Source organism: Micropterus salmoides, unplaced genomic scaffold, assembly GCF_014851395.1.
Source record: "Micropterus salmoides isolate LMB-PRFRI ecotype aquatic unplaced genomic scaffold, ASM1485139v1 Ms_hic_scaffold_4, whole genome shotgun sequence".
NCBI lineage: Eukaryota > Metazoa > Chordata > Actinopteri > Centrarchiformes > Centrarchidae > Micropterus > Micropterus salmoides.
Window position 1 is genome coordinate 25,068,470 of NW_024043372.1, and position 24,939 is coordinate 25,093,408.

The 24,939-nt window shown below is 39.6% G+C and overlaps 3 protein-coding genes across 4 annotated transcripts; 1 reads left to right on the forward strand and 2 right to left on the reverse strand.

Moving 5' to 3' along the window:
• Nucleotides 1-599: 599 nt before the first annotated feature.
• Nucleotides 600-5,206, forward strand: sys1 (SYS1 golgi trafficking protein). 2 transcript variants are annotated; one of them, XM_038696529.1, is made up of 4 exons: nt 600-774; nt 1,549-1,811; nt 1,903-1,970; nt 2,194-2,363. In XM_038696529.1, exons 2-4 carry the CDS (start codon nt 1,650-1,652, stop codon nt 2,201-2,203), a joined length of 240 nt encoding a protein of 79 aa, XP_038552457.1. In that variant the 5' UTR covers nt 600-774; nt 1,549-1,649; the 3' UTR covers nt 2,204-2,363. The 2 variants fall into 2 exon arrangements, with proteins under 2 accessions (XP_038552457.1, XP_038552456.1); XM_038696528.1 differs by lacking the exon at nt 2,194-2,363 and adding an exon at nt 2,411-5,206 and having other exon boundaries at nt 602-774.
• Nucleotides 5,207-5,270: 64 nt separating this feature from the next.
• On the reverse strand, nt 5,271-10,452 carry LOC119886050 (neuritin-like). The gene is made up of 3 exons (XM_038696530.1): nt 10,321-10,452; nt 9,378-9,531; nt 5,271-8,623 (listed from the first exon to the last, which is right to left on the reverse strand). The coding sequence occupies exons 1-3, from the start codon at nt 10,370-10,372 to the stop codon at nt 8,389-8,391; spliced, it is 441 nt and encodes a 146-aa protein (XP_038552458.1). The 5' UTR covers nt 10,373-10,452; the 3' UTR covers nt 5,271-8,388.
• Nucleotides 10,453-11,884: 1,432 nt separating this feature from the next.
• On the reverse strand, nt 11,885-16,760 carry LOC119886045 (translocon-associated protein subunit alpha-like). The gene is made up of 9 exons (XM_038696522.1): nt 16,602-16,760; nt 15,768-15,889; nt 15,581-15,674; nt 15,320-15,447; nt 14,754-14,888; nt 14,269-14,345; nt 13,257-13,335; nt 12,900-12,993; nt 11,885-12,765 (listed from the first exon to the last, which is right to left on the reverse strand). Exons 1-9 carry the CDS (start codon nt 16,663-16,665, stop codon nt 12,701-12,703), a joined length of 858 nt encoding a protein of 285 aa, XP_038552450.1. The 5' UTR covers nt 16,666-16,760; the 3' UTR covers nt 11,885-12,700.
• Between the last annotated feature and the right edge of the window lie 8,179 nt (nt 16,761-24,939).

A 24,939-nucleotide genomic window follows, 5' to 3' on the forward strand; every position in this document is an offset into this window, starting at 1 on the left:
AGCAAAAGAGGCATTACAAAAGGAAATAACAGTTCAAATACCTCTAGGAAAAGGAGATGGAAAAACAGCCATTTAGAAGAAAGGTACTGAAATATGGCAGAAATGGTGGGAGGAAGACAGGAAAGGAAGGAGTTACTTTAAAATACAAAAGTCTGTCAGTAATAAAAATTATAGCAAAAGGACCAGGCGGGAGGAAATTATAATGACAAAACTAAGAGTAGATCACACAGGACTGAATGGCACCTTGTTTTTATTGGGGAAAAGGAATAGTGAAAAGTGTGAAAACTGTGGGGTTAAAGAAAATGTTGAACATGTCATTTTGCACTGCATATTGTTTGAGTTGGAAAGACAGATATTTCAAGATAGGGTTCAAGAAGCAGGGCGGGACTGGAATCTGATGGGGGTATTGGGAACAGAAGGAGAAGAAAATGAGAATCACCAGGAAGGCATTATTTAAATTTCTTAAAGACACTGGGAGAATATGAGAACACCTTATTGAGGTGAGTGATATGATGTTACACACTCCAGTACAGTAGGTGGCGGTATGCACTTAAAAGTTGTTTGCAATCCGCCATTAACTAAGAAGAAGAAGAAGAAGAAGAAGTTTTCTTTCCGGGTTCACCGCCGTTATTTCCGTGTTGTTAACAAAGTTTAGCCAGTCGAGTAGGAGGCCTAGTTTATCCTTTTATTAACGGTATAGTTTTGAAAACAATAAGCAATCGAAGTGATTATCGTTATTACGGCAACCTGAAACATTTCTGATAAAGTGCTCAGGTCGGTATCAGCTGTCTGGATATTTTGCCGAAACTGTTCCCCCGCTGCCAACAACAAAGCTAACATGCTAACAGGCTGTAACTTGTTGGTCATCTTCCGTGTTGTTGTAACGTTAGACGAGAAATACTGTTGTTAACACCCTCGGTTAAATGTTCACTTGGGTGTTAAGTTTTAGTTGAATGTCACGCCTGTCTTTGAGTTTTATTTAGTCACAGTGCTAACACACTGTAACGGGGTAACGTTAGCTATTGCTAATCGTTCAGTGTCTGTTGGGTGTGTGTGTTAGCTGTGTGCTCGGTTAGCCTGCTCTTTAAATAAACGTGACACATTCAGAGATAAGTTAGGTAAACCAATGGGAGATTTACTCCAGGTATTATGTGATCATTGAAACTACCTCTTCCTACAATCTAATGTTGTCAGATGCGGTGTTACTAAAAAGCTTTTTGTGGCAGCTGTGGCTGTTATTTCACTGAGACTTTAGCTAAAGTAAAAGTAAAGTTGCTTCCCATATTTTTAAAATTGTATTTCTTAGTTTAAGTTTGATGGGTTTTTTTTATATGTACAAGATAAAACGCCATGACTAAATTGTGGTTACATTCTACACACAGACAACAGGAAATAAGGAACTAAAGAGCAGTAATGCAATTGACAGTATTGTTACTGAAACAGCTTGATCCAACAGCTATTTTGTTCTGTTCTGTTATGTTGCACTGACCGTGTATGTTACTTGAAATAAGTTAATGCATTTCATTAAATTTAACTTTTGTGTTTCAGATTTGGATGTCACACTCAGGTCACACTGGATGGGCCAGCTGGTAGCAGTTGGGGCCAGCTGTTAACATCCTTTGGGCCTGTATGTGTAACGTTAGTCCGCAATGGCCAGTCACTTCCGTAGCTATATCTGGGACCCGGTCCTCATTGTTTCTCAGATTGTGTTGATGCAGTGCATCTACTACAGCTTCTTGGGCCTGTGGTTGGCTGGCGTGGACAGTCTTGTGCACAGTAGTCGGTCACTGGACCAGATCTTCAGCTATGAAGTAAGTTATAAGATCTCTGCTGCCTGTGCGACTTATGTTTGTAGCACATTTGTGCAATATCTGTATTTAAATGTTTGCTCTACTTTGGCAGGCCCTTGGTTTTGCAACAATACAGGGCAGGCTGTCGATGATGGCATTCATCTTGAACTCTCTTACCTGGTAGGTAATTTGTACATCCAAAGAGATGAGAGCTTTGACACTTATCTCATGATACAAACATTTTAAAGGACAAGGGAAAATACATTTGTTTACAAAGGATAAAAACATTTATAATAGATTTTGTTACATGGCAAGACTTGATCATTCACAATTTCGCAGGGGCATCTTTGTATCCACACAAATAATTTTTAGAGTATTTGTTTTGGGGCTTTTCTTTTGATAGTGACAAGTGAAGAGGTTGACTGGAAACAGGGGGAAAGGAGGGGTATGACATTTATGACAAGCAGCAAAGGTCACTGACTGGAATCCGGCAGCTGTTGTGACAATGCATCCATGTGGTTTGCCCTGTAACCATTCGGCCACCAAGGCGCTCCATATCAACATGAATCTTCTCTGAAAGCATGGCTGATGGCAACTTTTCTGTCTCACTGTTCCTGCAGCGCCCTTGGTCTGTGGTTCTTCATCCGTCGAGGGAAACAGTGCCTGGACTTCACAGTCACTGTGCACTTCTTCCATATGATTGGCTGCTGGATCTATAATGCTCATCTTCCAGCCGTCCTGTCCTGGTGGCTCGTCAATGTCGCCTGCATGGCGTTGATGGCTGTAATTGGAGAGTACTTGTGTATGCGAACTGAGCTCAGGGCCATTCCAGTCAATACTGGACCTAAATCTAACCTGTGAATTATTGTTGAAACCACACTGAAAATCTGGACGGTTAACCCTGGAGGAACTCGCCCAGAAGAGGTCACTGAGAGTGAACCTCCGTCAGCTACGAAGTTGGATTGTCATCCATCTCCTCTTCAAGTGATACAACAGATGAACCGATCTATTTATTCATATCTGTCAGATAAATGTTGGATAGTATTAACTCTGTAGCATATTAAGATATATGTATTAACGTTTGTGAAAGCAGATGCCGGTTTACACCTTTTCCATCAAGCTAATTATTATAGATATGATTTTGTTTTTTTAGTAATTTAATTATTTCATTAATTTTAAGTACATAAGCATGAGCATGCCATTCTCTCATTTCAGTGAGATCGTGTTGTTGATAATTACTTGTCAACAACCAGACATTTTTCTTCTCTCTTTTGTTGATATAATTACAAGCTGTGTGGGTTGGAAAACAAACGTAACCATCATTTTACAAATTTCTTTTTTTTGATGAAAATGTTCCTGGTTCAACTCACTGCAATTTAGAAATGCCATTGTGCGAAGTTACCTCTCGCAGCTTTTATGAGTTTTTCTTACAGCTGCATCTGAAAGTAAAATATGGGTATGTTTAAACAGGTATACCATAGTTTTCTGACATACAATAGCCAATAATTGTGTACGCCCAAATGTAGGAGAGAGTATAAGTATAAAAAGATTATAAATATTTTTTTCCTTTCTGGATAAAGTTTGTACATTCAGTCTCATGATGCCCATTTTAGGCCTTCCTCGTCACACTTGTACAGCATTTTGCACTGCTTGTGTTGTTTGTTTTCATCTCTTTATGTAATGATATATTATGCAGACAAGGTGGCCACTTTGGGGACAGCTTTGTCGGCTGTGCTCGTGTTTCTGAAAATACTACCACCGCTTGTGGGAATGTGACTTGAAAAGTACTGTCATGTGCAGCGCTGATGGTTTCTGGAACAATTTCAGCTTTCTTATGTAGTGATGGCTAAAACGGATAAAACACCTGTTTAGTAATAATTTGCAGTTAATTTAGAGTAAGATTAAGGATCCTGTAACACATAATCATTCTCTTTTTATTCTGTGTGGTGACTGTCAATCAAACCATTGCAGCTTTGACTGGACTAAGCAGTGTCTTATTTTGAAATCATACTTCTAAAGTGTAGTATAAGCACATTATTAAGCTGCAGGGGGTGATAATTGATCATATTTAAAAGTTGCACAATAGTTGGACATTTTGGGAAATACACTTAGTTGCTTTCAAGCTGAGCGTTAGATGATCAATACCATTCACTTGTCTGTTCATTAAATATGAAATTTCAGCCAGTTTTCTTAGCTTAGACTGGAAACTTGGAAAAAGAAGGGGAAAACAGCACCTCTTAAGCTCACTGATGAGCACATAATATCTTAAAACTGAAGTGTAAAAATGACAAGTTGTGGTTTTACAGGGCATATGTACCGAACTATTTCATGGCTGGGTAGTGACTTCCTGGAATCAACTTAACATCTGTTGGGACAACAACCTACAGAGACTGGTTGTTCGGCAAGCCCAGCTTCTTTCTTTTTAACTTTTCAGTATTTGTACAAATAAAACCGAAATAACAGGTTAATTAGTAGCATAAAAATGAATAAACACACTTCTGGTGCACTTTAGAGGTGAAGGTGGGTGTCGTTTGTTACCCTTGAACAGACCTTGGTTAGCTGGTTCCCTCTGTTTCCAGTCATTATGGTAAGCTAAGCTAACTGGCAGCTAACTTAACTAACTCGGCAAGAAAGCAAATAATAAAATATCCCAAAATGTCAAACATTACCTTTAAGTTAAGTTCAAACTTGTGCTCTTTTAAAGCCAGTGTCAACTACTATTGGATTATTTCTAGCAATGGCTGCTTCGCAAGTTTTCACATGCAATGCCACCTTGGTAGTCTTTAAACATTTTTGTAACTTAAACTTTTATATATATATATATATATATATATATATATATATATATATATATATTTAAACTTGAGAGATGGACCTATTCATGAAATTCAATTATTTGAGTTGTTTCTAGTGCAGAAACATCTCAGACAAGGTGCACATATTTCTTTCCTCCTTTCTGAAGGTTTAAATCTAAGGAGTTTGCACCATCATCAAGAAAGTATGGTACAATGCAAGTAGATTTGTGCATATGATGTTAAATAAAACACTACCAGTTCATAAGGATTGTAAAAAACAAAAGTGTGAATCTCAGTCAGGAAACTGTAGGTGAAAAAATAATTGGCCATTATGCTTCAGATGTCAAAGATAGGTCTTCTAATGAGGGACACACCACAAGCATGTCTTTGGATGTCTGAAAGTTTTCCACCCCGGGCCCTGATCCCTCATTTTCTCCCTCCTCTGCTGGAAGTGTCCAGGTGGAAAAAAGCAGATGGGAGAGCGCTAACGAGTTCAAAGATGCTAGTTGTGATCCTCATTACCGACACTCTGCTTCAGGGGGGGCTAAAAACAGAAACTCTGTAGTAAATGAGTAGTACAGAAGGGGACTCACTGCTTCGATTAAATGCTCCACTATTTTACCACTTTGTGTTTCTAGATCTTTGCTATCCTTTATTTTGCTGAAGGTGTTGCACACACACACACTGTATGTTTTTAACATGGTGCTTTATTATTACAAACACATTATTTTGCTATAATTGCTTTATTACAGTCTTGTAAATAGTGTGCTTTTATATCAGTAAAATGAAAAAATGAAAACAACGCATGGACACTGAACTTGTTTTTACATTCAGAAGTTCCTTCCATGTTTAAACTGTCATTAGGGTTCATTTCTTGTGGTATAATGCTTATGATAACACAACCATTTTCATGCTTTCTTCAACAGCATATGAAGGGATAAGTGTCCTCTCTTAAGAAGTGACCGTACATATTGCTCATGCTTTGAGGACATCACAACTGGGTTTTTATTGTCACCACCAGAAAGACAAATTAATGCTACCACTCCTGAAACATGAAATAAATAGAAACCACTAGAACAAACATGCTAATGAAGGTAAGGGAAGTGGAGGCGGGCAGGTTAATGAATCTGCATAAAGAGGATGCTGATACACAGAGGAGCTAGCTTAATTTCATGCACAGATCAATACCACTGCACACTTTGTCCAAGGTACAATCAACAGACTGTTCATTATTGTGAAGCATTATTACTAAAACTATCATGCATTTGTGATAAAAGAGTTGATGGGAAAACATTCAGGACCACAGAAATCATCCATATTTTGCTAATGCCTGTTGGGAGCATTGTATTAAAGGAAATATGCAAATGAGGACAGTTTTGGGAAAACAAAACCAAACCAACAGAACAAATTGATGCTATTGCTCATTCATTTTTACTGTGCTCTGAATCTAGGCGACTATTGCAGTAATAGTTAAAAAAAAAAAAAAAACTTACCTAAACCTAAATACTAATTTCATAGTGAAAAATCTCACATGGTTTATTGGCTAAATGAATGGATGATACAAACTGTAGCACCCATTCGCTTATTTCTGTCGATGAGCTTCACTTCATGCGTTCGTGGTTGCTTCTGAAGCTTAACATTTGTGCATTTTGTGCAAAATCAAATCAAGGTTTCTCAAGATTAAATCGATTAGGAGCATGAGACAGATAAATGGGGAAGCAGAGTTTGGAATCTATATACTTTTATAATAATAATTATTCATCATTATTATTCAGTGCATACAAAAGGAATTGTATGGATTTTTAAAATAAAAATAAGCTATTATTTCATATTACACCAGATTTTAGTTTTGCTGTTGTATATATTTTGATATCACGAGATGTTAATTATAGGTATTTAAAGTGAAAAAAGGTATATGATAAAATATGGTTATTTGGGTAATTTTATATGCCTGGCTGCATTAGATTCTTCTTTGAAAATCTGATCTTTGAAACATAATCGACCCCTGTGTAGTCTATCTGCATACTATCTGGCATACTGTGTTTGTGCAGTACTTAGTCTACTTTAAAGTGTAGTTTTAGTTATATCGTGTTAATTGCAAGCAAGCATTTGCACACAAGGTTCATAAGAAATTAGTGAGACAACACTGAACATTCTCAACACAGATTTTCTTTTTCATACAAACATCAAGAAGTTTGATCAAGCATAGACTAAACCAAAATGTGGGGCGAGGCTCTGTGAGAAGTGAGGATGTGATACCGTGTCAGATGTCTGTTTTTGGTGTCTTTGTAGCAGCCGTGCAACATCGGCCACAGTGGGCCGAAGTTTTTTGAGGGGAAAAGGGGTCAAAAGTTTTATACAAGTGGCCTGATTGTCACTTACACAAACATTTACAACACACTGAAACAGATTAAAGGGGCATTCACCTTTAGTACGTCTGAACGTTGTCGCCAGCTTTGGTGTAATTAAGTCAGATTTAATGTCTGGTTCGGTCTTACAGTTTGGTCCTTTCACTGATTAATAAGTCAACAAACAGTTCTGTAATGACTAAGAGCTAGATGTTGCTAAGATATTGCTGTTTTTTTGGTGAAGTGCTCCTTTAAATGTTTTCTCGTAAAGTGATAGGTAATTACATCATGTTGGCTTGGCTGTATTTATACAAACTGATTTCAATTGGTGTTTTGGTGTCCAACATACACTATAGCTCTTTATTTAAAGGAGTAGTTCAACCTATTGAGAAATATGCATATTTGCTTTCTTGCAGAGAAGCAGGTATGATAATTGATACCACTCTCATGTCTACATCTAAAGCTACAGCCAGGAGTCAGTTAGCTTAGCTAAAAAACAGTGGGAAACAGCGAGCCTAGCTCTGTCCAAAGGTAACAAAATCCTACTACTAGCACCTCTAAAGCTCACTTTAGATTACATTTTAGATCTCATTTGTTTAGTCTGTACAAAAGTGTAAAAACAACAAGTTGTGGTTTTACAGGGAGCTATGTGCTGAACTATGTTTTGGCCAGGAGCAGCTGTAGGAACCATGTGCAAAGCTACGCTAACCGGCTGCTGGCAGTGTCTACATCTTAAGCATGCAGATAGGAGATTGGTATAGATCTTCACAGCTAAATCCCAAAATGTTGAACTATTCCATTCACTTTCACAGTATGACCATATAACACATGATAAAGGGAGTGGACACAAAACATCAACACCTTGCTGCCTTATAATATACAGGCCTACTGTACATAATATAGGGAAAACCGGTAGCCTAAAACTCCACAAATAGGCCTACTGCTTAAAAAATGAGGCCAGAGTTGAATCCATAAAAACAGAACACAATAATGTTCATAAATATAGTATTCATTGCAAAGCTCTTGTCTTGGTTCGCATTAGATTGTACAAGTGTTCATGATATTGTGTCCACTCCTTGTATATTGGTAACCCAGAGCCACAGGTGTCTGACTGTATACTGATCAGACTCTGCTCACATTGTATCTGAAATCTCTTGACTACTTGAAAAGTGTATGCTTTAGTCCGTTTGGACTGATATGTTGGCAGAGATTAAATTTTCTCAAATACTCTGTCGGCTTCTAGACATAAGGGAGGATCAAGCTGAAGTATTTGGGAAGATATCAAACATTATTCATCACAGCAAATATTGATTGGCTTGCCTCAGACCTCTGTGGCTCTGTGTCAAAATAATCCTTATTAAAACATTTGTCTTTCTTAAATCCTTGGCTGTAAGTTTGAACTCAGGAGGACTGAACCCCGGGGAATTTGAGGCCCTCCTCATCCCCAACCCCCATTTATACAGATGACCAGTCAGGCCCAGTCACAATCAGCATGCCTATCAGTGGCAGGGTAAGGGCAGCAAGAGTTGAGCTTATGCTGGGAGAGGAGCTGGGGCTGCACAGGTCGAACAGACTTCCCTGGAAGCGCATCTTCCTGGAGTCCTGCCTCAGAGTCTCCCAGATGGAGCTGACTTCCTCCTGACAGTCGGACAGCGCTGTGAGGGCACATGTATGGAAAGCTTCCCAGTGGCTGTGGCAAACAAAGGATCATCAGATCAACGCGGGCGTCTGCTGTTACACTCAAGAGTTCATACCGGCTACAGCACACAGACGTGCACTGGCTGTCGCGGATGAATTTGCTCGCCAATAATCTATCACTCAGATGGTGGCTTCAAGTAAGTCAAACTGAGCTTTAATTACCATGGCAACTGCATCAGAGAGTGAAACAATATCACAGATGATATTGCAAGTGGGCAATTTTCAACAGAAGGCTTATGTGTAAATCTTTGTCTTCAATATCCTGTGGCGAGGTTGTAGAGTGCGTGCAGTAACAATGACAAAAAACGTCCCCGGAATTTCATTACTGCTGCAGCAAAGTCATAAATTATTTAGTACGATGTGCTCAGTGTCTCAGCACCATTCAATTCTCTATTCTCCCTCTGAGATTATGGCATCTGCTCTTTTTCTCTCCAGTATTTTGTCATGATATGCATACTTCATACTGTTTTTGCCTGTGTTATTTCACTCAGTTGTGCACTATTTCATACAAATTGAACTGAATACAGTTCTGTGCACAGTGCCGCAGACACTGAAGGTTTTTTCTTTAAGACAACCCATCACAGCTGGATTGTCTTAAAGCTCTTGCCTTCTCTAGTTAAAAGTGGCTTAGTTGGTAGTGCAATTGGTTCAAATAAAAACATACACCTCTGCTGGGGACGTCCCATGTGCACAAACGTGTGCTGCATGGTGCTCACACACTCTCTTACAGATGAAGTTATTCTCACCTGCACACGGCCGCCACTCCCCTCTCACTGGTCACGTTCTCCTGATAGTTGTCCATGCTCTCTCCCAGCTCCAGGACACAGTCAGAAAAGTCCTTGTAAATGTTCTCACACCTCACATCTTCAGAGTCTCCTGACACCATCAGGGACAGGAACACTGCATGGCAGACACAGGGGACCGCTTATTTGACTTTCTAAACCTGTGATGTTCGGCCCTTCCTAAACTATTTTCTTCAAATGGATGAAGTTTGAAAGACAAATGAGAAATGCACAAGCAACAGTATTCAAATCTTTTTTTTTTATAATAACTTGGTTATTTTGTTAGGTGTGAAGTAGTTTCAGTCTATTTCTCTGCTACCAAGCAGCTTAACAATCCTGATCATTAAAACCACTGTTAATTTAAAGATTTTGCAATCCTGTTATCTGAACTTTACTTTAGACAGATGTCAGTGGGCGGTGAAGCAGATGTTACCACAGACTGTCCTGACCACTGCAGCCCATTCCCTCCACATGGGATGCAATACTCTGCTCAGAGCTATTTGCAATTTAAATGCTAAAACATGTCAATAATACAACATTCTGCAAGAGGACGAGACAAAATAAGCGCTATTAAAGCAATAAATATTACTAAAAGTGGCATTTTACAAAAAATAAATCAATTTGTGGGGTTTTTATTTCTGAATGTTGCACGTCCAAAAGCTTGCGCGCTATCACCTAAGTATAGACACCAAGCATCTATCGTCGATGGGTGTACTACAAGCAAGCTGTTGGCCACGGCACAGGTCTCATGACCATCACGCAACACTGATGGGGATAAATAAAGATCATAGCGGTGATGTCTCTGATGCGCGAAGATAAAATAAGATGCAAGGCAGTTTTCTCTGTCAACCCACCCAAAGTCGCTCACAGGCTAAATAAACCCACGGCGGAGCTTGAGGTATCTTACCCAAGGCAAACGTAAGAATCCCTTCGATCTTCGTCGACATGAAAAATCCCATATCATCCCATTTCAAGCCAAGCGGAGGGCGCGGGATGCTGCCGAGGCACGCGGGAATCGCGATTAAAAAAACAAAACAAAAAAGCAGCGGTGAGTCACACGGAGCTGATTAGCTGCCCATCACTGATGTGTGCCGGTGTGTATCAGTGTTTAAGCGGCGATAAACACTTGCTGGGTGTGTATGTACAGTCTTTCCCTGCTCCGGCCGACTGCTGACGTTACCTGCCCCCCGGCGCGCGCTGAGCTCATCTTCCCCCCTCAGCACCGGACAGCTCTCACCTCCCCGAGGAGGAGCACCGCAACACTCACGCAACACAGGGAGGACTCTCTCTGTGAGGATGTCTTCATAGCTTTATCTTACTATTCAGATTTTAACCTGTGATGTAGGGACTCGATTCTATCCCTAAAGTATGCTACAGCAGATAATATATTACACATGGACCATGAGCCTGCGTTGTTCCGTGTCGTTCAATTTCCATAGAAAAGGTTGGTTGTTTACACCTTTTTACAATTATTTTACATTTTCCTAATAATTTCCTGGGAAGAATAATGTAATTGGGGAGTAATCACAGGCGTATACAGAGACAAAGTTCTGAGAAGTTTTATTTTAGTTACTTTCTTTGGTTGTGTTGAGTTTAAAAGTAAGTATACTCTTTATCATATAAGCTTAAGGAAAATAAGACATGTTGCATGGGGGAAACACAGATTGGATAAATGATTAAATGTGTGCAAATACCAAAAGAAAAAAGAAGGAAAACTAAGGAGGCGAAAAATAAATAAAAGAGTAAAATAAAGTTTTAATTTTAACTGTCTGGAGGTAAGGAAAAGTATATCATTTTATATTTCCTTTTACACATTTATTTGACTAACTGTATTATTTATTCACATATTCAGCTATATTTTTCGACTCCTCTGATAACCATAGCCCTTTTTTTTGTCTGTTTTGGGCCTCCACATAAAAGCAGTTTCCAATGTCTAATTATGCTTACTTATATTTTTCATGTTCAGGCTACCTGCTGCGCACCGGCTGAAAGACTGGGTTAATATTTATTTGGAAAAAATTAACTAAATGCAACAATACCCTTTTCAATTAATTTGTTAGTTTATGCAAAATAATTTTTTCCCCCTGGGACAATGTCTAGAAAATTATAAGAAATGTATGGACCCATTAAAATATTGGGTTACTAAAAGTCTTGCATAATCTTTGTGGCTTGAAACATGTTATTAGTGCTGCAACTAGTCCAATATTAGTCAATTAATTGATTAGTTGATCGATTAGGAATGAATCCTCAAATATTTTCCTAATCGAGAAATCGGGTGACATCTATGATATTGTTTTCTGATGTTTTGTAGACCAAATGATTATTCAGTTGATAGAGAAAATAACTAGCAGCAAACAATTAGGAAAATAATCAATTACAGCCATACAGGTCATTTCCTTGAGTGACAAATGTTGTAATTTTACTGAAACTAAATCTAAAGCTTTAGATTGCATGAACCACCCCCCTAAAAATACACTTTGTTCACCCTTTATTGTTTTTAAAAACAACACAATCTAAACGATTGTTGGCACTTAGTAAAGCGTTGCTCCACCAACAGGTGGATTACCCTGCAGAAACCTCCACAGAACACTGTTTTAATGTTTGGTGTAACTGCAGCTGCCATTGCCCCACGAAAAAACCAAATCTGAACTTTTACAAGCCTCAGGCCACATGGGACCGGATGTTAAAAGCAGAGGGGTATCAGTGGGGAAACCTTTTAATCAATGTATGCATGTATTTTTTCCTGACATTAAGTTTTTGCAGGACACTGCAAATACAGTACAGGTAAGGCACAATGGTGTTTACACAATGGAGAGGAGAGGGATTGTCATAAAAAGTCATAAAATGTAATTGATCCTAATAATGTCAATAGCAAATCTCCAAATATAATGTTGTTAAATCCCAATGCAATTATGACAACGTCATAGCATTAATACGGGCAGAGTGTTGATTGAGCTTTCTTTTGGGAGGCAGTTTGTACCATGTTTCCTTAGTTTCCTATGAAATTGTAATGACTTTTTGGCTCATCATTTCACACACACACACACACACACACACACACACACACAAGTTCAGTCCTGTTGGTGTCGAAATGGTCATGCTCTAATCAGAGCAGTAGAGTTCAACAGACCAGCAGAGCAGCAGGCAGAGATCTGTACAAACATCTTCAATGGAAATTGGATTCCAGGAATGTTGGTCCATTGTAAAAGGCAATCAGGTTTCTGTGGCTAGGAAATGAGCGTAGAGAGCCTGATGGACAGTATGATGATAGATGGAAAAGGAGAGCTTTATTGATCTGCTCCAGCTGCCCTATTGGTGCGTTTCCGTGGAGATGCTTTAGGGGAAGCCCTGTCTGTAAGACAGGATGTGAGTGAGTATCAGTTATTTGTGTATCAGTTATTTTCATGAAGTGTAACAGTAATGTGGGCAAACTATCGCCTCTCAAACAACTGCCAAAGTCTGTTATCACTGTAAAAATGAACATACTCATAACATTGAGAGTCTCCTGAGGAATCCAGCTGATGTCCACATCATTCATCCCGCCGGTGCCCTTCTCTATTTTCACAGAGATTCTCTTTTTCTGCAAAACACAGGTTGAAAGACAACGTGTCTTCATTTTTAAACCACGGTATGCACAAGCCTGCTTCAATTTATCCCCGTTTAAGGAGGAACAGGGAGGATGACGCATGTCACCCCTTGTTAATCTGCACTCTATTCCACATTCTGCTGCTGGCTTTCCACAAAACATTTTTATTACATTTGCATTAGTAACACTGAAAATCATTACTTTTCCCACCTCCCAAGACCATATGTGGACACAGCTGATGGAAGACAAACACATACCGTCCTTGTCTCCAGGACCTGGTACATCCCAAAGAGCATCAGAACCACCAGTCCAGTTAGGAAGATGTACATGAACATTCTGCAGAAAACACAAAACCATTTCTGCTAATCAGTAAACAGAAGCTGCATGGTTCCTCTGTGTTTTTGCATGCCATAATACGTGAGTGGCCCATGCCTACTGGATGACCGCAGACACAAATTAGACCTGGACTGAAATGCAATTTACTTCCCTTACACACAATGCATGGTCACAGTTTGTAGCCATCTGTGTTCCAAATGCTTTTTTTGCGATGCATTTCTTTTAAGTGTCTGTAGCAAACAGTCTAGTTGAAGATGGTTGTATGGACAAATTTGACCTCACCTAATTATTCTGCAGTGTACTTAGTAAATATATGCATAAATAAATAAGTCATATTGATTGTCAAAAACAGCACCATTCAAACATGTAGCTCCATTCATCAGCAATGGCAACTGCTAACTTTCAGCATAAAGACTAATCCAACAAAATTGGCCCATTTGAACTTTAAAGTCACCTTCAAGTGACCTGTACCTGCAACATTTTCTTATCTGTTTTGAGATTTTAGGATGGAAGACATTTTCTTTTGCTTGACTAATTTACTGGTGACAGTTTCTGTATCTTGCACCACAATTCTGACAACTAATCTCTTTGTGCCAATTTCACACCTCTGTTTACAGGTTCTTACATGCGCTGCAAGGAAACGGAAAGCTGGTATTATGAAGCCTTACAGAGCGGGATGCAGCCATAACAGACATGGATAACAAGTAATAGGTGGGCAAAATAATTAGATTTACACAATATTTACATAGAACTGAGATGGGTTTAATATGTCCACCCAATGCCTACACTGATTTAGTCTGAATTGATGCTACATTATAGCTTGCGATCTTCATCTCTTTTTTTGCAGAGAAATAATACAGCTTTATCTACATTTTCATTCACAGGTATGTACATAATAGGATTTAACATAAACCCAGTAGAAGAAAGCCTCACGTTTCTCCGTCCAGTCCCTCTTCTCGCTCAATGATGGTGACAGTCTGGTTGTAGATGGCCGTCTGGAACACGCTGCCCTGAAGAAAAATGTAAAAACTAGTAAACAAGTACATTGAACTTTCAAGAACTTTTTAGAGCTGCTCTTTAAAAATCATGACATCACTGCAACTAAACACTTCATTCGACAGTAGCATGGAAACAAAAGTCATAAGAAAATAATGACAGTAAGGAGCTACCAGTAGTCCCAATTATACAAAAATGGAAAAACACAGCTGTTACATGAATATAAAGAAACTGCTTTGCTGACAATGGCTTCTGCGGGTGTTCATTTTCATGAATCATCAACATTCAAGGTGGGCTGTGAAAAGCATCTTGACAGTCACCGTCTAACATAATCACACTACACTCTCTTCTGTGAAAACCTGCACAGACCTCAAGCACCAACCACCACAAATATTATAAACAATAAAAAAAAACTTTCTTACCTCAGTGTCAAGATAGTTGAGGAGGATTACAAGACCGAATGGACGGCCTGCCATGGGCTGAGCTGGGATGAAGGAGTACTCGAAGGAAGCCTGAGCTTGGGGGTGCACTACAGTGTTCAGAGGCAGCGCTGTGAACTACACAAAACATACTTTTATTTAAGTAGCAGGACAGACAGCAGAACAGGGTCCTATCTTGTTCTCAAACATGCATGTACAGTAGATACATACATTAAAATACTATTTGTTTTGGTCGTGTAAAAAACAAAATGTTTCAGAAATGAGATGGCATCAAACTCAAATTAAAAAGTGTGCAATTGCAACAAACTTGGGCTTAATGGTTTTAATTCCCTACATGTGAATATTTTATAAACCACTGTATCATTCAGAATTACAATTTCACACTATAATACAACTATATACCAAAAACATTTGTTGAATACAACTTGTTGATCACCTCAAAGTGAAAACAAATCAACACGATTGCATTTTTAAAATTATTCTGCTGTGTATCCAACTCAAAAGGTAGAGCGATGTTTGCTGGTGGCGTCTTTTCAGATCCAACTTACATTCTGAATGTAGAACTGGAAGTCTTGGGGGTAGCGGAAGGAGGCCTCCAATGACTGGACGGTGAAATCCTGACTTCCTTTGTTGGTGAAACCCACCAGGAACCGCACGATTTCATTGGCAGGAAACTCTGAATTTAGTAGGAAAAAAAATTAAACAGCACTGAATAACATACAAACATACCCCCCAACCCCTTTTCTACATATTCATTTATATTAAACAGGCTGTGAGTGTAAACACTGTGAAAAAAAAGCCAAACCTACCTTCTCCTGTCATGAAGATGATGGTGGTGTCAGCATCAGGGTGAGACGTGACCAGTTTATCAGCTGCTTCCTCAGAGTCTTCTTCTTCTCCCTCCTGAGGATGAACATAACATGGCATCGTTGCTCGCTCACCTGCACGTCAGACTATGGTTTGCCACAATGCTGTGTGATAAAAAAACATACATACCGATGGTTGTATCTGATCCTCCTCAACAAGCACCTCTTCTTCGTCATCTTCCTCCTCGTCTACTGCAGCATCTTGGTCCTCAGCGATGTCCTCAGCAGAGTCTGAGTCTGCAGAGACGTGGCCTGCGCGGGGCAGAAGACACAGCGGTATATATGAGTGATGGTTGTATGCTTCACCATGGGAGAAACAACTGTATGCAAATGCTAACAGTCATCTCTAAAATATCACAACAATTTAACAATGTATGTCACTATCAAGGTATGTGGTCAGAATTACTGATGGATTTTTGTCAATATCACCCAGCCGTAACTGGTTATTATTGATGCCAGTTTAAAATGAACCACAGCAGATTAACGAAAGTCACGATTTTAATGCAGGTCAGCGGGAAAAATAGGGCAAGAGAAACTTTTAAACAGAAGTTACCATCTTATCTATGGTGACGTGTCCCAGCAGCTGCTAACTGTTGCTGCATCCACAGAGACCTTTCTTTGACTAAAATCACTTCTAAAGCTACAAAAGTGACACTTAACTTCACATTTAATGGCTGACGTTATTCATCCACACTTTAACGGCAGCAGCTGGTGGGCGACGACCATTTTCATTCATTTCAGAGTAAAAGAGATGAGCTCCAACTCTATTGTCACCGTGAACAGTATTATGGATACAACGTCCATACATTGAGGTTTGCACAGCCTTGAAGGAGACATACAGCTGCGTGTGTGAAGCTGTATGACTGCCACGTCAATATGTTGGGCTCTCTAATAACTTTTTAACCGGAGCGAGGCGACGGCATGAACAGTCTGCTTCAAACGCAGGAAAAATAATAATACTTACCGATTAACCCACAGGGGAAGGCCAGAAGGAAAAGCAGCAGCAACTTTGGTCCGAAATTGAACATTTTGTTTGAGTTGAAGGCTGTAAAGTTAGTAACACATCAGCGTTCAGGAGAGGAGAGGACAGCAGCGGAGCAGCGGGCGGGGTAAGAGGGAGTTTAGACCCGCCTCTGTGCGGTCTGTCTGGAGGAGGTCTGGGCGGTCCGGGCTCTTTTAAAGCTCCAGTGCCTTCTGTTTTCACACATGGGCACAGTTAGACAACGTGTCATAACTCGCTCACTTTTTACCTTTTAAAACATGAAAACATGGCTGCTTTATTGTCCGTCTAGGTTAGGCTACTCGTTCATATAGATGTAGTTCTTAGTGAGTGATGATTAAAGAGATACTTAACTTTCGCACATTGTTCTTCCTTTGCACAGTAGCCTGTAGTGGAATGCGTATTGAGATCATTTAGGCTACGAAACTAAAAGTAGCCTACTACTACCTCACGGTCCTGCATCAAAAGTAGCATATTATCTGCATTGACTTAAGTAGCCTATTAAAAGTAAAAGTACTCATTCGGTAGAAAAACTGCCCCTGTCAGTGTTTTGCTACATGTGTTTGTATTAATATTACTGTGCTGCATTAATGTGTATGTTGCATTTTAGACTTCAGATGTTTAAGGTTGAGCTTATTGTAACTATGTAGGCCTACTGTTGGGTAGTTTCATCTACAGCCATGCATCATATTTAATAAGATGGTCATATGTTTGTGTGAACCACCTATGTCTAAGAAGTCAACTTATTATGAGCCCTGTTTTCGCCTTTGTGGTGATGAATTTTTAACCCAGGGAGGGTTTATTATCTTAAGAAGTAGACTTTTCTCAAACCACAAAGGAACTTTTCATCCTTCAGTTTATCAGAAACATTCAAGTTCAAAATCACAAAATTCAATCAATCAATAAATCAAATACCCTGACACATGCAGGACTGTAATGGCTGGCCTGCCTGCTTGTCTACCTGCCTACCTATGCACACTCTGCCCATGCACTCATTGTACAAAAAATTGTGTTTTTGGAAAGCTTTTGTGGGAGGCTTGAAGGGAGGGGGTGTGATTTTTTTTCAGTTGGAAACTTTAGAAATCTAGCGGTATCCTGCTAGTTTGTCCAACATTGCCTATCCCAGCTTTGATGTCCTTGTCCTCCTTAAGTGAAAAAAAACAATTTCCCCCAATATTTAGTCTGCTTCAGGAATAGTAAGTGATTCAGTGTCTGATTTGCCCCAGTTTATGTGAACCAGACATCATATCAGGGTTCAGAGAACACTGAAACCATGAGGAAGAAAATTAAACCAAGGATGTGGAGATACCAAAAGACCTCAAGATGTCACTGTAGCTTACTTGCACCTATAACATAGGGTATTGGGAAATCTCATAATCTCACACAATCTCATAAGACATGCCTGGTCCAAAATGCCTGGTGCAGTTGAGTTATCAATATGAAGATTGAGAATTGTGCGAGGAGCTGCTACATGATCACTGCTGGGAAACCACTGGAAAAGTATTGAAGCACAGAGGTTAGTGAAGCTTTGGTTTTGGTCATTGCACCCAACAATAAGCTCCTTAGCGTACAATTTGTCTACTATGGTAATCAATGACGTCCATGCAGAACACACCAAGCAGAGCAGAGTTGTCAATAGGATGAGCTGTGCAATCTGATATACGTACAGCGCCTCTATTAAACCCAGAATGTCAAATACAGTATATTAATTGCACTTCTTTCTTGTGTGCTTCCTAAATTCCTAAAAACTGAAACATCGTGATTGCTTTATTGTGCAGGTCCACCTATTTAAATAACTGTGTATTAAGATGTAAACGTAGACATGGATTCACCTATAACAGCCCACAGGAAACCACTCGTCCGGTGTTTGTGGGTGGGATGTATAAAAACAGACCTGAGAACTAGGTGGGGGATGTGTCAGGTTTGAGACGCCACTGAATTCACATTAATCTCAAAGTGTGAAAAAGGTTACAGAAAGTGATTTTTCAATGTGATTTCAAGTGTTAAGAACAATAATAAAGCAGGGTCATGCTATCATCTGTTTTCAGTCATTCAAACTTTAAATTCATCATTCAAGTCTGACAAAAACTGACTGACCTCAAAACGTCACAAGGTTTCTGTAAATCACTTGTGGCTTGGGTTTGTGGCACATGGCTATGTGTTTGTGACATTTTAACCCCTTTCTCTTCGATCATCACTTATGCATCTCAAGTCACTTGCAGGTGTCATCAGATGAAGGTAAATTTAGAGTCCAGAAAAGAAATGGGTTTCATCCTCAGATGTTGAGGACAGTCAGTACAGAACCCAAACATATTTAATGCATGTAGAAATGCAGTATTAGAATCAGGCGTGCATAGAGGTGAATAACTTAACCAGGTTTAACTGTGGTCCTGTGGTCCATGTAAACATTATATCCTAACTAAATAATCTAAACCAGGACAAGACTTAAAAAACAGGATACTAGTTTGCAGGTAGGGGTAAATGGGTCGAAGCGCAGGACATGAGCAACAACAAACTAACACAGACCAAGAAAAATCACATGAGGTATTCAATGGGAAGGGGCAGACATGAAATGGGACAAGACACAAGAGAGAGAAACTTCCAAAATAAAACAGGAAAAACCAAACAAAACCCAAAATTGTGACACAACTGTACACCTTCTGAATTCAAGTTTCTCTCTTTCACAGAAACGATTGCATTGTTATCTCATCGAAAAACACACTTAATTCAAACTTGACAGAAACAAAATAAAACTCAAAAGAACCCTATTACAGGTATGGTTGAATTAACCCTTAATTCATTGGAGCCACTGTAAATCACCTCGGTAATGTATTCCTAATCGTCAAACTGGGCTCCGTAAGTCTTTGAGGCTGTGTTCAGTGTAGGTCGGTGTCCACTGGGAGGCTGCTGAGCCCGGCTCTTTTTCTGGTGCCCATTCAGTACTCAGTCAGCTAACAGGACCACTAAGTTAGCTGCACGGCTATCTGATTTATGATCAGTGTTGGGCAGTAACACATTACTGTAATAATATTCCCTCTGATGACACAGGGATGAAAGCTAAATGCACGTCATATAACGCTCGCCAAGCGGCTACTCTGACATGCCCTCAAAAACACCAGTGGGAAAAACTGAGCTGCAGCACACCTCTCCTTTCCCTTCCAAACACTAGCTACCCTCCAGGCAGTCAATGGACATAAAGTTGTTACTGTGATGTAGAGACAGAGCTCAGTTAAAACTTTATGGATGAAAAATACTTTTGTTACAGATTAATAACTCACCACTCTGAAACTCTTGCTGCAGGCCATGTTGCCAAGCTGGTCGGCAACATGTAGCCTACAGCTGAATCAAATCTGTTTACGGGCTTCTAGCTGACCTGCCCTTCTCTTCTTCTTCTTCTTCCTCTTCTTCGTTAATGGCGGATTGCAAACATCTTTTAAGTGCATACTGCCACCTACTGTACTGGAGTGTGTAACATCATATCACTCAACTACAAACCCCAATAAGGTGCTCTCATATTCTGTTCACCAACCCGGTGTCAGTGTGTACATCTTGTCTCTACGTGATCTTTGTTGGGAGTTGCACATGCGCAGTTCCTAGTTAAGGACTACTAGCCAATCGGAAGAAGAGAAGGGCAAGTTGTGAAAAACAAGGTACTGTGATCCAAATCAAAGCCGCTTCAGACTGCAACCGTAACCTATAAGATAGTAGAAGTTACTCAAGTCCACAACATCGTTGTTCCACATCTTACCATTAGGACTAAACGTTGAACTGTTGCCGGTGTTCTGACGATCTGCTTGCCAAAAAATTCTACCATAGCGCAAATCGATAGACTCGACTCTACGCAGCCCTGCTCCGTTTTCCATTGCAGACAGTACCCAGAGATAGTACGTAGCTTGTCGTCATAGCGTCACCACACACAATTGCTGTGACGTAATGTTCAATGCGACACACACACAGCATTTTTGTTTCGCCATAAATTCTATTAAAACTGTCAATATTCGAAATCTACACAGCTGATTTCTCACCTCAAAACTTCTCAGAAGTGGATTGATAGTGATGAAATTCCATACAAAAACTGTAAAATATGTTGCTGGCCTCTGGCGCACGCAATGATGATGTGGTGAATAGTGAATATTCTCTCTGACCAATCAGCAGTCTGTCGTGTTTTCACGTTACATTTTAGAATCCCTCAGCTCGCTTGGAATGGAGGTGAGGTGATAAGAAAAAAAGTACCTGGAAGCAGGTACAACATATCTAAAATGGAAACCCAAACAAAGACCAGTTGAGCCAAAGGGCCTCCGCTCAGACTAGCTTGGTTTGAGGGCGTGCCTGACCCCGCTAGCTGCTTGGCAAGCTTTATGACGCGTTTTCATTGTGACGTCGCAAGTAAAGGAAGTGAAGGGCTGGACTACAAACGAGTTGTTTTCAAGAGGTTCAGAGCAGTGCTTTCTGTGGGAGATGGGAACTCCCTTTGGGCTGGACTTTTCACTTTGTAAACCTGTTACATGCACAAAAAAGATATATAACTCATACAGGAGAGGGGAAAAGCCAAAAAGCACAATACCATCTCTTTAAGAATGATACTGGCTAATATGTCAAATGTGACTTTTTATATTCTCAAAGATAATTAAAGGACTTTTCAGGATAATTTCAGTGAAAAATGTTTTTTTTTAGAACAAATAAAGCAAAACTGTTTTGTGTGGGAAATATTCCATAATTTTGTCAAATGATGTTCTCACATGTTTTGCCTTGATGTTATTCTCAGTCTAAAAAAGTTTGTGGTTTTCTGCAAAAGCACACATCCTGTAAAGTAAAACACTCCTTCTCATGAGTAGCATCACATTGTGTGAGGTTGCTATAGTCTTGTTTATCACTGTATACACATTATAATAAGAGAGAGAGAGAGACACACACACACACACACACACACGCACACACAGAGAATTGTCCTTGGTTAAAGCTTTATCGCCATGGCGTACTGTGTGAATGGAACATCTTTAGGTGGTAAGTCTTGACTGAAGATATTGAAAATGCCATCTAAATGTGATCATTCTTGATGCAAGGGTTTATGTGAGACTGAAAGGGCTTTTATGACATTTGCTTCTCAAAGGTCAAACATACACCACCAGATCAACACTTACATTGGGCAGCAATTGAATTTGACATTAAGTGCGAGAGCTGCAACTGGAATAGAATAGAAGCTGATTGTTCCTTACTCTGGATTTAGTGTTAATCGACAACAAACAGAGGCATGAAGTATGGTTTATCACCGTTGGTAAAAGAAGGGCTTGTAAGCTAACATGGTATATTTACTGATTTAATACATTGAGTTAAAGAGAACTAAAATGGTGATTCTTTTGTCACTGTGTAATTAAAACATAGTAATTAAAACAGATGTTACAGTATTTACCTGTCCTCGCTATCAACATTGTGTTTTAGTGTAATGTCTTCTCGCATTGAGCGAGGTTGCTGAGTGAGTGAGTGGTTTTGACACTTTTTATTTTCATTATGAATTACCATTTGCTTTTGCACTTTCCAAGTCTGTAGTAAACATTGTTTCCAGTTGCAGTGGGCCGCTGTTTTTACTGAAAAGCTCTACGAAAAACAGTTTACTAACTGCCAAGCATCAAACGTGTGTCACACAACTCGATATAAATGTTAATCTTGCTCTGTATCTGCTGGATGTGTAAATGGGCATAATTTACAAGATGATAATATATTAATGTTGCGTGATGTTGTTCTGTTGCCCCAAGTGGTCAAAACTGTTTAATTTTGCTTTAAATAAATTACGTCTGTACCAAACCAAACGAAAGACACAAAAATTATGGAACAGATTTGTCAGACTGGCCCATGTGTACACAGACAGATTTAAAACAGGAAGAAAGAACATGTTTACACTTGGGTATGGTAGAGACCAGGGTGACTGGACTAAAAGGTCAGCTTGTTATTTACACACACACACACACACACACACACACACACACACACACACACACACACACACTCTCACACACTCACACACACACACATTTTACATCAACACACTCAGAGGCATGCTGAAGTATAACTCAGTGAGTTAATTAGGTTGGTGCTGCTTTGCCCGAAGGCGACATGCAACATCATGTAGCCTACAGAATGTGTTTCACATTGAGATGAAGTAACACACCACCACAATGCGACAATAATATTATTTTATGTATATTACATTTTAGATGTATATATTCTTGCCATACTAATGGTCTGCCTATAACAAAATTTAGACATGATACCATCTTTATTCTTCATTCGCCCATCCCCATCCCCATTAGTTGCCACTGAGGCAGGGGTCCACACACAACATAACATAACATATAAAACAAGACATGTACACACTCTTAGCCTCTATATTATTAAAGGTACCATATGGAGTTTTTTTTTATTCAGTGTTAACCTAACCCTCAGGGCACAATTCAAAAGGGATTAAAAAATCATTTGTCTCTCAACAACTGTACATATTTTTCCCAAAATAAAGTCCCATGGGGCTGAAACAGAAGCGAAGGACTTAACTTACCTTAGACTGTCTTTGCCTTCCTGTCATGTGACATTTTAGCATCCAGACTTGTTGCCTTTTCACCAAGTTGTGGAAATAATTAATGACAAATTGTATAACAAATGGGATGCCCAGTGAATAAAAAGTCACATATGCTTCCGAACAATGTGCAGTTTGTCACGTTTGCATCACATTGTGCAGTATTGCCTTATAATATGCTATCACATGAACCGATCTCTAAGTGACTAACATATAGGCAGCAGGCTACACGCAAGATAATGACTCAGTTATGAAAATAGTTCTTGTTCATGTACAGTGGAAGAACCAAATGCTTTTTTGAGGCTGCTTTCAGATGTGAAACTTTGAGGATGAACAGTCGTTTGAAATATAAAATGGTTTATAGTTGGGTTGGTTAGGGGGAGGTTTTTGAACAGCCACAAATAGGGTTTGCAGGCTGGAATTCAGATTAGAGCAACAGCTTCTCAAAATGTCTGCACGTCCCATTGGCAGGACTGTGTATCGCACCACAGCGTGCGCATCTTTGTGCTTCCTAGTTTGCATAGCCTACACTAGATGTACAAAAACGGGGACCCCCTTGTAGAAAATCAGCTCCAAAGCACTGCTGCACACAAAAAACTACACAGGAAATCTTTTAGGAGAATAAGGGGCCATATGTAAGAATGTGAAACAATTTACATGTGTGAAATAATTTTAGGGGTACTATGACATAGGTTTCCCCAGGTCATGTTAGGATCAATAGTTGAGCTAAAGTAAGGTGACAGCCTGTGACGCTCCAACCAGTAGCCTAAGTCAGACCCTGTCTCTCCTCTCTGTCTGCTTGTCTACTGACTGATGCAGCTGTCTTGATAAGGATGAACTCTGGGATTGATTTCCTTAATAAACCAAGGCTTGAAATGATTTTTTAGAAAATATTATATGTAACTTGAATGACACACAAGATGACTCAGGTTAACGCAGGTAAGCACAGAGTCTTATTTTGAACTGATATCCAATAGTTCTCTGTAGGTTGAGGAAGGATAAATATCCCTAGACAGGAATTACTCTTCAGATTTGGTAGAGGATTTTTATGTAAAGGACTCCAACAGATGTGACATTTATGGGTGCTCCTGAGTGTCTTCTCTTCTGCTCCCCTACAGCACCAGCATTGTGCAACCCTAGCTGACGTTAGTTCAGTGGAGTTAGTTCAAATGGAGTCCATTAACTTCAAAGTCTGGTCGAACACAAAGTCAAAGCTAACATCACTGCAAAGCATGAGAAATAAATTGTGATATTAGTTTCGCTTGCTAATGTTAGCTTGCTTACTAACGAAGATGAACTTCTAGCTAGATAATATAGAACAATAATATCATGAGTGGATAACATCAGCTAATTCATCCAGACTTAGGGAGCTGATCTGGTGGGTAGATTGGTTTGCTTGTCTTTTGCAGGTTGCTTTTGTGGGCTAGTATGAGGGTATGGAACAGTACCTCAACCCCCTACCCGCCTGCCTAACTTGCACTCCACCTAACCTAGTAGGTGTAGAAGCAGGTGTGCTGTTGAGTAAAGCTACAGTGGACAGGTGCACTGCACTGTAGCCTGATGCAGTTTCCTAGAAGTTTTTACCCAGAGACAGAGTGAGAGAGAGAGAGAGAGAGAGAGAGAGAGAGACAACTGACCTTTAGTTCTGTACCATGTTAGTTAATGTGATGTACTACGTTTTCACCCGGTAGAGTGTAGGCACTATTTTAAGCTCCAGACTGGAGTTTAGTTCAT

Bases quoted from the DNA above. Each gene is read 5' to 3' on its own strand.
- sys1 (XM_038696528.1), top strand. From the start codon at position 1,650: ATGGCCAGTCACTTCCGTAGCTATATCTGGGACCCGGTCCTCATTGTT. The intron at 1,812-1,902 runs GTAAGTTATAAG...CTACTTTGGCAG, and splicing joins ACCAGATCTTCAGCTATGAA to GCCCTTGGTTTTGCAACAAT. The intron at 1,971-2,410 runs GTAGGTAATTTG...CTGTTCCTGCAG, and splicing joins ATCTTGAACTCTCTTACCTG to CGCCCTTGGTCTGTGGTTCT.
- LOC119886045 (XM_038696522.1), bottom strand. From the start codon at position 16,665: ATGTTCAATTTCGGACCAAAGTTGCTGCTGCTTTTCCTTCTGGCCTTC. The intron at 14,889-15,319 runs GTAAGTTGGATC...TGTTTTGTGTAG, and splicing joins TCCAGTTCTACATTCAGAAT to TTCACAGCGCTGCCTCTGAA. The intron at 12,994-13,256 runs GTATGTGTTTGT...TGTGTTTTGCAG, and splicing joins AGGTCCTGGAGACAAGGACG to AAAAAGAGAATCTCTGTGAA.
- LOC119886050 (XM_038696530.1), bottom strand. From the start codon at position 10,372: ATGGGATTTTTCATGTCGACGAAGATCGAAGGGATTCTTACGTTTGCC. The intron at 9,532-10,320 runs GTAAGATACCTC...TCTGCCATGCAG, and splicing joins GATTCTTACGTTTGCCTTGG to TGTTCCTGTCCCTGATGGTG. The intron at 8,624-9,377 runs GTGAGAATAACT...TGTTTGCCACAG, and splicing joins GGAGTGGCGGCCGTGTGCAG to CCACTGGGAAGCTTTCCATA.